Here is a 15,335-nt window from a genome sequence, read left to right on the forward strand (position 1 = left end):
ACTCGTCCAATTAATAAAATGTGCTAAGTTCTTCAAAGTGGGACTAGCAAAGAGGTGTCTCAGTATGATGAAGTCAATTTGTGGAATGGCTATACATAATTTGTCACTGCTTACAACCGCACACTACTCTTCGATTTTTGCTCTTCGAGTTTCTGGTGATTTATGTAGAAGATAAATTATTATTATTTCGTCTCTTATGAGTTTGACTAAAAATCTTTATGAGTGTGCGAGTCTTACCAGTGGAAGTCGTGGGTCCACTAAGTCTAGCTTCAGCTCAATTGCCTTTCTTCCAGATTTCTCATGCTTGATTACTAGACATTGAAGTAGGAGGAATTTAATAAACACTGGCTACAATTTTTGTCTGTGAATTACTGTTGCCCGGAATGTTAATCATCGTATATGTATTGCTCCAATAAATACATCTTTTATTTTCAAAATATGAAATTCTCTCGGCTGCACTTCAAGCCAGACCATTTAGATTGATCGCTGCAGTTTGGGCCTGGCTCATCAAGGACCGCACAATTTCATTCACTTGAAGAGCTTGGGGACCGGTTCGAACTGCCCAGTATTTAAGGATCTCGTTACCCCATTTTTTAATGAAGGTGCGGACTCGCTGAACGTCGTAATCCAGAGAGTCACGGATCCATTGATCCCATCTGCGTTCTATTTGTACTGGCGCATTTCCAGCGTTGACCCACCAAGTTTCTGCTCGACCGAACTCTACCCGGACCGTGTTCAATGTCTCAACCATATGATCCTGAATTGTGAAATGATTGAGGTAGGTGATCACAGTGAGAGGCGCGCGAAGATTCTTGAGGAAGTTCTTGGGGTCTGTGGCGTCGAGTAATTTTTTCATTTTCGTATCAGCGAATAAGGTTTCTGCACGCCAGAACTGGAGGGTAAAATCGGTTAGTATCATGATCAAATCAAATAAGCAATCAGTAAAGGATGAATTACCCTAGATTTCAAACCGTTCAATTTTGTGAGCATAAGTGTGAACTCCGCTCGATTGTTCACGCTGCCCAAAGCTTGCATGACCCGCTCAATGGGGACCAAGGATTGGTCGCCTCCCGTCATTACCGGTGGATTATTGAGAATCGGTCTAAATAGAGCCTGTCTGACAAAAGTCGCTGACAGTCCACCGCCCAGCATGGTAGTAGTCCCGGACGGAATGATCCCTCGAGCTGCATCTCTTAGGAAAAAGGCGGGGGTGTTCAATTCTACGACATGTTCGACTAACCAAATTAGTAACCATCTCTCGAAAGCCGATAAAAGAAGAGAAGAAGAGGAGCTTACTTTGATAAGATGTGATTCTCGTGATAGGAATTGTAACGACGCCGATTTGACTATTGAGGCAGTTTTCCGGTTCATCGTATTCAAAGCCTCGACGTAAGATGGGATCATTTGCTTGAATACTTTGACGTTCCATATACTGCTCGCTTGGTTAGAAGACTGGAAATAAGTAGAGCCATTGGGGATCTAGCATCCATACCGTCCAAGAAAGGACCACAACGTCTCTTCCACCGTCTTGCAAATCGACATCGTAATCGCGAGCACTTGCTACTCTCTTCTCTAGGCTTCTCTTGCTATTAGTAGTATCATCATCAGGCCCCGGGCAAGAGTCGTCCGAATCACAGCAATCATCTGTTTCGCATTCGCAAGAGACATAATCGAGGCCTCCAATTCGACTGTTGTACAAGGCCATGTCACAGATGATCTCATCTAGAATAACCGTTGATCCTCGATCAACCCAGTCTCTATTTGTGTTCAAGTATGTGCGAATAGTGTGAGCTGCTAGATTTGAGTAAACAGATACCACGTATTTGTTCCAAATCTCAGTATAGACCGCGTGGGCCGCATATGATATGACGAGGCTGTAAAGGACGCTTTCCATAGTTTCTAGTTCTTTGCTTGGTGAGCGACGTGCAAGTGAACCAGAATATTTGATCATCGAAGTATTCCACAAAGGGAGAAAATTAAGGCCGTCCAAATCCCTCTTGAATTCGTACTCCAAGTCGCAAGTCGGGTCTTTCATGAATGATTTCACCAGGTCTTCTACATCCTTTTCTTCCGAGGTATAGGATCTTTTGGTGGTTGTGCTATACTTCGGTAAGCAGCATTTGGCTCGACCACCAGAGCCTTTGCAGCCACCACCATGTTTATCAATAGCAACACGCACGTAATCATCCGGACATCCGGGTAAACAGTACCCATCGACAACATCGTCGACGTCGGCGAATCCAATGTCGTCACGCCATTCACATTCACTCCATTTAAGGTCATCTTCCTCAGTGCAGCAGTAGCTGCGTCTCTCCCAATCGTCGGCCTCTTGGCCGTTCCACGTATAATGGAAAGCTGTGGGATTACAGAATACATCACCACTGCCGGAAGTCGACAAAGCAACTTCGGTCTTTCCACTGGGACATTTGCCGTTGCATTTTCGCGCTTTGCCCTCCCAGTCACACTTGGAGTAGATCTTCATGCTTGGAGTGTCAGTCGTACAGCAAGCAGCTTGGTAGTCGTCATTGTTGTTGGAGCAATGTCTATTGTCAGATCCGACCTCCACGGTACCTGAAGGACATTTGGAATTGCATTTGCCATTGTTATGGGTATACCATCCGCATTTAGGTAGATCAGCATCAGGTGGGCAGCAGAAAGTATGCTGTCCTACACTGCACGAGCTAAGATCCCACATATGTTCGTCGGTACGGGCACCATCATCTGAACGGCGAACCCTGGACCATCCAGCGGGGCAATCGATGCCGCAATTGGTCCATTTGCATTGAGAATGATTCTTTTTGATTTGCATTGACTCGGCCTGGCCACTATTGTCAAGGGATTTCACTTGCCGATCTACCGCATCTCCAAGTGTCCGTGAAAAGTTGCCATGAGGTAAATCATGAGAAACTGCCCACACCATCACGCCACCAAGACATTCACTCCGGGCAAAGTCAGCTTTCAACTTAAAGGTGTCCCCGTTGTCGTAGGTGAGCCACTGAGTATCATCAAATTTGAGAATTTTGACGGCGGCTTCTTTATCAAACTCGGACTTCAGATTCTGCTCATCCATAATATCCATGATTTCAGAATTCAGCAAAATTCCAACTTCGTGACTGCATTTTCCAGGATTACCTCCGGAGGCGAAGAGACAGCCCGGCTCCATGCAACTTGTGTCGGCAGCAGCAAAAACTCGACCGTAAAAGGCAAGTCCCAGAACTACCTTATCGGAGTCGATATCATTTCGCCAGAGCAGATCCAGAGCATTTGTGATCTCCGTAAGATTGGTATGAGAATCGAGTACTGGGTCAAGCCACTCATTGCCCAGGTCCCATTTTCCATGGATGTCATAGGTCATGATGTTGAAGAAGTCGACGTGTTTTTGAAGGTTCGAAATATCAAAGTGCTGGAGATACCAGTAGGAGGCTGGCAGTGTAATACTCAATCCATCACGACCACCAGTCAATTTGAGAGACTTCTTCAAATTCGCCAAGAACTTGGGGAAGTTATCAAAGTCTTTTTTTCGGCCACCACGGTCATCGGCAACAGGGTACTCCCAGTCAAGATCAATTCCATCAAAGTCGTATGTAGACATGAAGCTTTGCAGTGATGCAAAGAACTTCTTCTGATTAGACTCCGATGCAGCAAGATCTGAGAACAGAGTTTGGGTGGTACCGGGATCATTGAAAGCCCATCCTCCAACAGCAATGAAGACCTTGAGATCAGGGTCAATCCTCTTCAGATCTGTCAAGCGTGTCATAAGCTTTTTCTCATGATCACATCTTGAATGTCTCAGGATCGATCGAGGCGAAGGCGTAGTTTAGGTGTGTATAGATACCCAGAGGGATTTGCTCGGGATAGAAGGCATGGCATGGACGCTCAGGACTCCAACCCTCGTAGTAACCAACAACTCTGTTGAGTGAGCCGTTCTTGGAACACGAAGGACGTTTGACCGTTTTCTTGCCGCAAAACTCTTTAGTGGTACCGCAGAAGCCAAACTTTGAGCAGCAAACATTCAGCGGACACTTGGAAGATTCAGCAAAATCACCGTAGTTGTCAGGATCGCACTCGGACTTTCTATCGCAGTTTCCCACGCAGACCTTGTCTCCGCAGACTGAATACTTTTGTTAGAATCTTTATCTATGAAAGCACACAATTTTCATTTGAGAGGGGCAGGGAACGTACAGTCTGGTCCTAAACCACAGTAGCCATACTCATTGCAACATCCTTTTGCACATGGCTTCGAGACACTGCACTCGGGCTCGTAATCGCAGTTTGCAATGCAGTCTGCACCGCAGTAATCATCACCGACACCACAGTATCCGTTTTTGTTGCAGCAACCAGTGCCGCACGGATTGAGAGAGCTGCAATCTTGTGCATTGGCAGTCAAGAAAATAAAGTAGGAGACGAGAAGGAGCCAGAGGAAGGCTCCTCCAGTTGGGCGTAAGCTGTTCATTTCTGGCTGAACAGTCCCAACATGACAACTAGAAGAGAAAGGCTTCGAGATATTATATTTCGTATATCACTCGGTAATTTATTTTCTTAAACCCGCCCGGAACGGAGCCCACCGAGACAATTGCTTTGTCCATTCCACCGAACCTATTTCATATTAGTCTATTAATTTCGTTCCAGGACTGCCACAGCACTAAGTGGAATGATGTTGCATGAGATGTTTTTGGCCCCCCTACTGACCGGACGAGCTTTTTTCGGAATTGCTCCACAAAACCCGAAATCCTTGCAGAGACATATACAAACTTTGGGTGGTAGTGGAGCATCATTTCGCTTAACTGTCAATAGTCTGCTAGTGAAAATAGCGAAGAGAATTGCTAGGATAGAAACCGAGATACTCCGTAGACTAAAGTGAGACAGCCAAGGCCCTAGTAGTCTTTGCGATGGGCTATCCGAGGTCGAGCGTCCTTAGGTTGAGCTAAGAGCGTAGTGGACCCTCCTTGGTAGGACTTGGCATGGCGACATACCCGAAGGATCCGCGGCGAAATTAGTTTGGGGGGGGGGGGGGGGGGTTATAGTCGTATCATGGAAATTGCCGCTAAAATTTGTGTGGAAGAAGAGCGAGCTGAATGAATTGAAATTAGGTCAAATATCATATGGCCCCCAGTCTCGCTTATCGAGAGTCCGGCATTGTTTTCCTTGGACATAGAATATCTTGATGTTGTTGTTGTCAAGATGAAGTTCAACGGGAGATTGGCGATTCATTTACGATCAGCGGGGCTGATCGTCAGCTTGGTCTTTCTTGCTTTCACAGCCTGTGTACTCGGAGATCATCATCTGCACCACCGCCATGCGAGACTTCATCACCGGAGTCTTGATACCAACACAACCAGTGATGACCCAGCTGCTTTGGTCAAGAATGCTTTGGCAGCTCTGGCAAAAGTCAACAAAGATCGAACATCGAACCCCAACTTTAACAACCTCGCATTTGACAAGGCGCAGAGAGCGAAGAAAAATACCAAGTCAACTGCCACACCTCTGGAATACAACAAGACTGTCGAAAGTTCTCATCTTCGACACCGCGACACAACGACTGCTACGCCTAGTGGCAACCGGGCGTATTCAATTCCAAGTGAACTCGCCCGCGCGGCTGCAATCGTCGCCGAGACTACTCCAAACAAGCCAACAGGAAACCATAGTAATGTGGCTTCCCAGATTCGCAAGAAGTACGGGAAAGGTCGTAGGGATACCAATACTCCCCGCCAGGCCCTGGTACATTCGAACGGTCTTTATGACTATATATCGACCGGCACTAGTGATGAGATTACAATTGGCAATGATACTTTTCAGAGTAAAATTCAAAAACGAGACACCTCGAAGTACTGGATGACTACGGTGGAGCAAAATGGACAAAGTCCATTTGCTCCAACTGGCTACAATGTATTTCGCTGTTCTTTTTTTCACTTTGGTTATTTTTATATTGACAGATGAATAGGTATGGAGAGATGTTCGCGACTATGGAGCAAAGGGAGATGGTGTCACAGATGATACCGCGGCTATTAATAAGGCCATCTCCGACGGTGGACGCTGTGGTGTTGGATGTGGTTCGAGTACGATCTACCCTGCAACAGTCTGGTTTCCTGCTGGTACCTACTTGATCAGCTCGCCAATCATTCAGTACTACAATACCGAGTTCTTAGGTGATGTTAGTTATTCTCGATCACGACGCTGTTATCTACTGACAATCACCAAACACAAGCCTCTCAATGTTCCTACTATCCTGGCCGCATCAAGTTTCGTCGGCCTTGGTGTCATAACCTCCGATGTCTACGTGAGCGACGATGAAGAGTGGTATATCAACCAGAACAATATTTTGCGCAGCGTGAGAAATTTCAAAATCGATATTCGGCTTACCGATCCCTCAGCATACGTCTGTGCTATTCATTGGCAAGTTGGTCAAGGTACATCTTTGGAAAACATTGAGTTCTACATGTTATACAACTCGGACGTTCCGTCGAATACGCAGCAAGGTATATACATGGAAAATGGTTCTGGAGGCTTCTTGGCTGACCTCACATTTGTGGGAGGCAATTTCGGGTAATTGCATGCTGCCTGATTTTTGTTATCTTGTCGAAGCTAATATCAAGATTTTATAGCGCTTATTTCGGTAACCAACAGTTTACTTCAAGTCAGCTCGTCTTTGTGAATTGTAACACGGCTCTCCAAGTACATTGGGACTGGGCGTGGACCATGCAGGACTACGTTATTGAGTCTTGTACGAACGGACTCACGATTGTGGGCGGAGTAAGGCATCATCAGAACATATCTACCTTTTTTGGCCCAAATAAACTAACTTTGACAGGCCGGTGGACCCTCGAGTACAGGCCAGGGTGTTGGATCTCTCATCTTAGCAGATGCCATTATCGCCAACACCCCGAATGGCATCGTTACTTCCCTTCATGCAGAGAATTCCACCTCCCTTCTCTTGCAGAATGTTGGCTTTTTCAACGTCAAGACTGCGGTCATTGATTCCGCCAAGAATAAGATTCTTCTCGCTGGCGGTGATGAGGTCTTGAAGTCTTCATGGGGCTTCGGCAAGATCAGCGATGCATCTGGTGTCGGATCCTTTGCCAATGGCGAGGATATCCCTGCGATTTTGCGACCGAGTGTGCTACTAGGAAACCAGTCCTATGTCAGGGCCAACCTATTCACTCGTCGCCGACCTCAATACGAAAATCTCGCAGCCGATCAAATCGTCAATGTCAAGAATTTCGGAGCTAAGGGTGATGGATCCACGGATGACACTGCGATTCTCAATTACGCTTTTTCATACGCTGCAAACCTTTCTTCTGTCGTCTATATTCCTCATGGTATATACATGATTCATGATACGTTGCATATTCCTGTTGGATCCCGCATCATAGGACAAGCTTGGTCTCAGATCATGGCAACTGGCGATAACTTTGCAGATGCCGAAGATCCCCGAGTTGCCGTCATGGTCGGGTACTCTGGTGACATTGGCCTAGTAGAAATTCAGGATCTACTTTTCACTGTGTCTGGTCCTACGGCGGGTGCGATTCTAGTCGAGTGGAATGTTGAGCAATCTGTGAAGGGATCTGCTGCCATGTGGGATTCTCACATTCGCATTGGCGGTGCGATCGGCTCAAAGCTTCAGAACAAACAATGTCCTAAAAAGACCGGGAAAATCAACAAGGACTGTATTGCTGCATCCCTTTTATTGCATTTGACTGCGTCTTCTACGGCCTACCTTGAGAACATATGGGTCTGGGTGGCCGACCACGATCTGGACGTTTCTTCTCAAGATCAGATTGATGTGTATGCAGCCCGTGGAATCCTCATCGAGAGCCATGTAGCATGGCTTTATGGCACTGCATCTGAGCACAGTACTCTCTATCAGTATCAACTTTCTGGCGCTCAAAATGTTCTCATGGGAATGATTCAGACAGAATCACCTTATTACCAACCCGTCCCGCAAGCCCCAAGTCCATTTACGCCTGGCATGTTTCCCAATGATCCACAGTTTAATAACTGTGATGGTGAAGACAACTGCGCCGTCTCTTGGGCTGTGCGGATTGTCGATTCTTCCTCTATTTGGATCCTGGGCAGTGGTATCTACAGCTGGTTCTCGGATTATTCCCAAGCCTGTCTTGACACAGACAACTGCCAACAGCGAGCTTTCGAGATCGAACAAAGTCAGGATATCTGGATTTATAATCTTTGTACCAAATCCATCATGGAGATGATCTCGCCTTTCAAGGGAACACCCACATACGCCAAGGATAACGTGAATGGACTTCTCTCCTCCATTCTTGCCTGGCTTGGAGGTGCAAACCAAATGGCAGGCCAGCGAGAATTACCCGGGTTTAGTATATACAGCAGCGCCTCGCTGGGATCCCTTGATATCCCAGCGAGCTGCAAGACTGCAATGATGGATCGCTTCAAGTGCGACGATTTTCTGGGTACGATGATGGCTGCTGGGTATCATGGCTCCCTCAACAATGACACGCTTACCAAATCGTTGTGTAATACTTCTTGTGGCCAAAGTCTCAAAGAGTGGTATGGAACAGTTCAGCAAAATTGCGCTGGATACAATATCAGTGGAGCTCCTCCAGAACTTTTCGGTGGTCGAATGTGGACTGCTTATAACGAAACATGTAGCAAGGATGAAACTTCGGGCAAATATTGCAATGGTACGTATACCACAAGGTACACCCAATTTGCTTGAATTATCTGACCAGGGGAAACAGCTGTTATCGATGATTTTACCTTGGTTCCCAACACTGCAGCAATGCCTGATGACGAACTATGCTCTTACTGCTACACCGAACGCCTTCAAATGATGCAACGTACTCCCTATTCGGCATACGATAACTATTATCAGACAGTCCTAGAAGCAATTAACAAGCGTTGCGGACTTAACGCGCCTACCACGATTCTTGAAATTCCTCGCAATACCCCAGAAAAGGAAGATGAGTTCTGTGCATCGGACAATGTCTACACTACTGTGAAGGGTGATACTTGCACATCGATTGGCAAAGCCCAGAGCGTTTCCTCCGCGGCATTATACATGGGAAACCAGAATCTCATCCTTGACTGTGATTCTCTTTCCGCAGGACTGAAATTCTGTCTTCCTCTTACCTGCGAAAAGACGTATTCTATCCAGCCCAGCGACAACTGTTCTGACATCGAATACGCATATTCTCTGAACACGCGTGATGTGCGAAAGTTTAACCCCTGGGTCTCCTATGACTGCGATAACCTGCAGGTAGCGAGCAAGATCTACGGCACAAACATCTGTCTCTCACCTCAAGGTGGCGAGCATACCGGGAATGGCACCTGGGGCGGCAGCCTTGCCCCTGCTGGATCAGATGGATTCGTGTATAGCAGCGTGGCTCCACCTTCGAATGCGACTCTGGCGACGGGAACAACGAAAAATTGTGGAAAATGGCACGAGTCAAAGAATGGAGACAGCTGCGTGGGTATCTGTGGGAGCTACAGTATCACTCATGCAGTTCTCACTATGGTGAACCCATCTTTACGTTCGGCGACCTGCTCGGACAGCTTGCAGGCTGGAAAGACCTACTGTGTTGGCCCGACCTATTCCTGGAATCAGACTAGTGAGAGCACTAGTAGTGCTATTTCAGCAAGTTCTTCGACGGGCCTACCATAGATTTTAGATAGCAAAATTAAAATAGAGCATTGACAATGTACACCAATACTTAGCAGCTGGTATGAATGGTTTATTAAAGCGTTGGCTACCAGTGAGGCAGGGCTGTCTTACCCACCAAATAATGTAGTACCTAGGTATTATGCGGTGTAAGCTTGAATATTCAGGTAAGTCAGACTTGAACAAATAATCTTATATCGTCGCGGCGACCGAATTTCAAATCCGTGTCAGGGCGGGAACCCAAAATGCGGGGGTACCATGTGGGTGGGCATGACATGCCACAACGTGGATATCCTATATATCGAACATTTATCAATCTCATTTTTCTAGGATATGACGAATGGCAGAATTAGTGTAATAGCCTGAATGGGCAAAATTAACCACAGTTGCTGCCGATCGTGGATTTCGTTTTACCTCAATTATTTCCAGGGACAGCTGCTTTTGCTTTTAGATGCCCAGCGAGAGGGAAAGGGAAGAGTGGTGTTGGGAAAAGGAATGCTGAGCCGGTCAGAAAAACGTTGCCTGTCTGTTAAATCCACGGCCCTCTGAAACTGAGGCTTGTGGGAGATATTCAATCCGTAATGACAGGGCTCATATTTCGTGTTGTAATCAATCTCATCTGTGAGCGACTCAACGTTGAATCACCGAAAGCGCCTACAATTTCACCCCTAGAAATAATGGAATTTTTACACTGGCCTCGCTTTAGTGTTGTTTTGGTTGTGTTGAGCTGTGTGGATCTGTCTGTCGAGACTGCAGAATACGAGGTCACGGTAGATTGTGCGGGTGCTCGACCCGTCAACCCATTGAAGCTTCGCCAAACGTGGTCAACACTCAAGTTTTGAAGTTGTGACAAGGATACATTTCTTTCTATCTTTTCCGTTTATTTTTCCGAACTTATTTTTCGGTGATTGTAAGTTCTGAAATACTGTTCACTGAGTTTCAGGCTTTCAACGAAAGTGGTAGAGATGTTTAATTGAAATGTATCTCTCCTCAATGAGCGTTTTTATCAGGCCCTTAACATAGTGAGGCTTTATTAGTTTCCCCTTCAACCCATTGATCACTATCCCTTCTATCAAATTTATTGCTAATCACCCACTCAAAATAAAAACAATTCCTTCAAAAGCTGCTTGCGTTTATTGACCAACCTAACTCGGTGATCGTAAAACCCAGTGCATAGTTACCTGCATCTGCATATTCTATAAGAGACACCAAGGCATGATAGAAACAGTACTGCCCAGATCTCGACTTTCTCCTGCGGGCGAAATGGTAGCCTCGGACAGCTCGCCAGACCAGGAAGAAGGAGAATAGCAGCCCGGTAAATGGCCTAGCCTTGATGATAAGGACAATAATCTGGAAACTTATGATCATGTTCCTCTAAGGGTAAGTAAAATGGTTCGGCTTCAGATGTTTTGGCTGACCATCGTAGACCTCCCCTTCGTAACACGAAGAAACAAGACATACCTTGGCGACCGAGCTGTTTCAACCAATCTTGAAGGTGCTAGCAGACCTCGAACGCGATGATCCCAAATTTGCCTTTCCAGCAGCTCGACTTGTTGGACTCTATCGACGCCTATGGGAGTCGTGTGTGTCCAAGTATATCGATGGCCAGAGGCTAGAGTAGAGCAATCAGAACTTGAAGGAGGCTGGTACACACCTGAGAAAAGAGAGGGACGGACTTCAGCTTCGCCACGACAAGTAGCTAGCTCGACTGCGCTTTTTTGAGTAGGCACTAGAATCATCTCGGGAACGACTGACTAGCCTACTAGATGACTGGAACTACCCCTCTAGTTCCAGTCTGATAGGGCTACCGGACATTGCAACAGAAGAGTAAGAAAGTGCCTATTCCGGGTTGCCCCGTCCTATATTGAAAATATATAAATACTACTGTATAAGCGGCGACGCAGTGTAAGGGAAATTACACCGCATGCAAAGCAGGTTATATATTCCCGAGACTTTTAACAAGAAGGGCACCAAATAGTTATTATTCATTATTGTGGTCTTTACTGAAATGAGTATACGAACAATCCCGCTTGACTTAGATTAATCTCACTCGTAATTACTCGATATATTATGTACAAAAAACTGTGGGTCTAGGGATAGCGTCGGGGGAAGCCTAGTCAACAGAGAATATATCGAGAGACTCGAATACGGTAGAGATTCCGTACGAGGCCAAAGGGACAGTCGGAAGCCAGTGCCGGTTGCACGGACAGCATGCCAGGTGACTGTGTCTAGTAGCTGTCTGCGTATCCGATAGAGATTCCCTATGGCTGTTTCAACCCGTGGCAGGAAGAACAGGTCCTCTCCTATAGTCTCACTAGATATCCGGTCAAACCGCACAAACCGAAATTCTATCCAGTGTACCTCTTTAGGGAAAAGGAGCGCTGACATATGGAGGAAAATATCGTTAGCCCGAGTAGAGTTGGTCAGAGGATCTGGACCTATCCACTTGAACCCGGATAGACTGTCGAGATTGGGATAGAAAAGGCATTCGATCAAGGAAGGCTCTTGAGTTTCGTATTCTGTAGGGTCGTCTTTGCCAAGGAAATCCTGCCACATATCATTGGGATCAGTAGCGAGACAGGGAGGCGGTGTCGGTATGCCAGAAGGTTCGTGCCAAATAGCGTGAAGATCGAGATCCAAATCGTAGTCTAGTAGTATTAGCGTAAACCCCTAACAAAGAAACGGGTACAGACCATTCTCGTTCAATCTGTCCATTTCTGCTATATGACTGGCCGTCGAACGCTATAGGGAGAATATGGAGGTGTGTAAAGCAGCGATTTAACATGGGTTGGGAGGGATGGAAAGTTGGAGACGGAGCATTTTTTATTCCTCTCTTATTACACAGAATGAGGATAAACTAGGGGAATTTATAACCATATGCTAAGTTATCGAATGCGTTGAATATATCAATAGCGTGCACTGTTGGTACCTGTCACCAACCCAACGAAAGTTCACTAGTAGTATAGGCCTTATCTATCCTTAGGGATAGCACAAATAGATAGCGGAAAACCAAATATCATTCATCCTGCCCATAAACGCTCTACCACATAGAGTCTTTATCAAGGCTCAGGCTTATCGACAGAGTAGGCTTGAAGATCGCTCGCTTCTAAGGCTGAAACAACGCCATTACAAAGAGCCTGAACCGCTCGTTTGCGCTCCCACAATACTGACGCTTGTATATTGTAGAGCTATAGAAGGATATCGCTATCGCTTACTAGTAAGTCATTTGACGCTTGAAGCTGTCGCTGCCCCTCCTCGAGTCGTATTTTCTAGGCCGATTTAACGATGTAGTATTCCTATAGGCAAATATATAAGTCGAGCAATTTGAGGACTAGTGTAGCGAGGGAGTCATTGAGGTTTACTACTTTCATGAACTCCGCTGTAAGGGTACCGCGTGTTCTCACTGGGATCTATTTAGTATTAGTGGGGGTTTTCATTCCCTGCCGTGGGGGATATGACCGACCTTAGGTTCGATGGTTATGCCGTTTGTGACTTGCTATGGTTGGTTTTCCAACGTGGGTTTATCTTCTGGAGCTTGGGATACTCGGCACTGTCTCTTGGCCGGCCGATCAATAGGGGAAGGCGAAGTGGGATGGTCTATTTTGGTCATCAAGATGAATTGGATCTGAAATTACGCTTAAGGCGTATTTATAGCTAACAATTCACGCGAGGCTACTGTTACTTCTACCAGTGCTTCTTCACCTAGGATCGAACGCACTCTCGAAAGGCCAGTGAATAGTTAGCTTAGCTGTTGATACTCGATCTTACCGGCTACTCACGAATCACCTAACGATATACGAAAAGGGAGAAATAGTAAACGTTGAAAAATCGTTACCGAACCTACTGAAGGTAGTTTATAAGTGTACTTATGACGCGTTTAATGTTAGACATCAAGTAGACCTCGTTAAAACTTAACCGTGATATTAATTTGACTGCAAATCATTTGGAACGAAGGAAATAGATATACCGCGTTTGACCTTAATATCGATACCAATTGACGTTGGTAACCGCGAATCTCGCATTGTGGTACGGACCTACCAAAAGTAGATTTCACTAGCTCTTCTAGGCTACCAATCCTTAGTGACTGTACCAAAAGGTTCGATGAGTGTTATCATATTATTTTGTTTTGGATAGGCCCCCGGGCATTATTGTTATTTCCCAGATCCAAACGATCTCCTCAAACTGCTGTCCTCCCACACACCACAAGCACGTTGACTGTGAGATATGAGGAAAACTTGTTCTTCGAGATTTCAGAGGCTTAAGCGAAAGCTTCATGAATTCAAATATGCTTTTCTTTTCAGTCGATCAGAATCTCTCCCAGAGATACCTACCGCCGCTTCCGAATTAGAACGCACACAACAATCAGTAGCCCTATCTCCAGAGGCGTCCCTAAATAAAGTTAATAGATCATGAAAATAAGACGAAGGCACCCTAATTAGTTTCGATCTAATACCGCGAGCATTCAATAAGCAGCCTAGAGCTAAACTTATTTTAGTTCCACAGCCTGAAAGGAGAGCAATGACCTAGGGGGTCGGCCGTGTAAGAACACAGAGCTTTCCGGTGGCTATTCCGCGCGAGCCTCGCGAGTGAGGGAACTTAAGCGATCGCACTGCGTGGATAAGTAGCTAACTATTATTATCGGTATATTTTACGGTTATTACCAACGCGTGTAACAAATATGGCGCAATTGAAGCTGTTTATTGTCTAAAGAAGGCTCGGAGAATGGAATTTCCGGCTCTGGCTAACCTAAATGTACCTAGGGGTATATTGCTAGTTTGGCTTCTTTACCAGGCTGCTACTTCCAGTTTCTAGGAAGGGCTCCTCGGGGCGCATGGCTATAGCGATATTGTGGGATATGGTGGTTGGCCATTGATGTACCAATAGTGCCGAATCAAGTGGTTTTGAGTGTATAGAGATATCTTTGGATTTATCTTAGCGACCATCTAATAACTGCAAAATCTAGGTGGCCCACAATTTCCGGCGATAGTGATAGTGTCTGCACTTAAAGCAAAGTAACTACTTTGCAGCCAAAGAAAAAATTCCTGCGCTAGTTGATACACGAACTAAGGGGCCTGGAGCAGCTGAAAGCACAATACTCCATTTATCCTGGAGTTAAGCGGCACAGTGTTTTGACAATGATTCCCGTTATCTCTAACCCATATACACCGCTCACGGTGCAAGGAATCACCTAATACTTGGCCTAATACCTATTATAAATCAGCAGGATTCCAGGACATGATGAAAAAGTAAGTGTAAAAGCGTCTCGGGTCAATCGCGAGGTTTGTATATAACTAGCTAGAGAAGATATTATTGTTGAGCTAATATCTATGATCATATAGGGAGAGTATAATTAAATAAGTTCTAGGAAGTAAATAGTAGGCTTTTCATCTTGCTCTTTTGCCTATATTCCCGCGTAGGAGAGGTTTAACCTATCTAGTTCCTATCATTCCTTATATTGTTCTTGGAAAGCGGTTATTAATTCCTGGGAGCTCTACCCACACAATATCTTTAGAGGGGGTCCGACCTTATAAGAGTTTGTACGTTGGAGTTTACCTAGACATCGGACAGTAGGCTCCCTCCTAGGACTCTGACTGATCGGTGTGAGAGATACGTATAAAATATATAGGACGGATGGCTATACGATCTACCTAGGACCCACAGAGTGCGTCTAGATACCCCTAAACGTGATAAAGCTCTATGA

The 15,335-nt window shown here is 45.7% G+C and overlaps 4 protein-coding genes across 4 annotated transcripts; 2 read left to right on the top strand and 2 right to left on the bottom strand.

The window, feature by feature from the left end:
* Positions 1–460: 460 nt before the first annotated feature.
* On the bottom strand, positions 461–4,453 carry N7455_004270 (CAZyme family GH18; the record flags this gene model as incomplete). Its single annotated transcript, XM_065604757.1, has 6 exons — positions 461–958; positions 1,018–1,235; positions 1,297–1,432; positions 1,493–3,741; positions 3,836–4,111; positions 4,183–4,453. The coding sequence occupies 6 exons, from the start codon at positions 4,451–4,453 to the stop codon at positions 461–463; spliced, it is 3,648 nt and encodes a 1,215-aa protein (XP_065461657.1).
* A 728-nt stretch (positions 4,454–5,181) lies between these two features.
* On the top strand, positions 5,182–9,637 carry N7455_004271 (glycoside hydrolase family 55 protein; the record flags this gene model as incomplete). Its single annotated transcript, XM_065604758.1, has 6 exons — positions 5,182–5,886; positions 5,942–6,151; positions 6,206–6,543; positions 6,603–6,750; positions 6,809–8,657; positions 8,715–9,637. The coding sequence occupies 6 exons, from the start codon at positions 5,182–5,184 to the stop codon at positions 9,635–9,637; spliced, it is 4,173 nt and encodes a 1,390-aa protein (XP_065461658.1).
* Positions 9,638–10,863: 1,226 nt separating this feature from the next.
* On the top strand, positions 10,864–11,465 carry N7455_004272 (uncharacterized protein; the record flags this gene model as incomplete). Its single annotated transcript, XM_065604759.1, is given in 5 exon segments — positions 10,864–10,949; positions 10,963–11,014; positions 11,140–11,215; positions 11,244–11,329; positions 11,361–11,465. Coding segments are annotated over 5 exon segments (405 nt in total), but the record flags the coding sequence as incomplete, so codon positions are not given.
* Positions 11,466–11,680: 215 nt separating this feature from the next.
* On the bottom strand, positions 11,681–13,231 carry N7455_004273 (uncharacterized protein; the record flags this gene model as incomplete). Its single annotated transcript, XM_065604760.1, has 6 exons — positions 11,681–12,304; positions 12,715–12,822; positions 12,850–12,903; positions 12,967–13,044; positions 13,098–13,126; positions 13,150–13,231. Coding segments are annotated over 6 exons (975 nt in total), but the record flags the coding sequence as incomplete, so codon positions are not given.
* Between the last annotated feature and the right edge of the window lie 2,104 nt (positions 13,232–15,335).

The sequence above is a fragment of the Penicillium solitum genome (assembly GCF_028829755.1).
Source record: "Penicillium solitum strain IBT 25940 chromosome Unknown utg000003l_segment0_segment0, whole genome shotgun sequence".
NCBI classification, from domain to species: domain Eukaryota; kingdom Fungi; phylum Ascomycota; class Eurotiomycetes; order Eurotiales; family Aspergillaceae; genus Penicillium; species Penicillium solitum.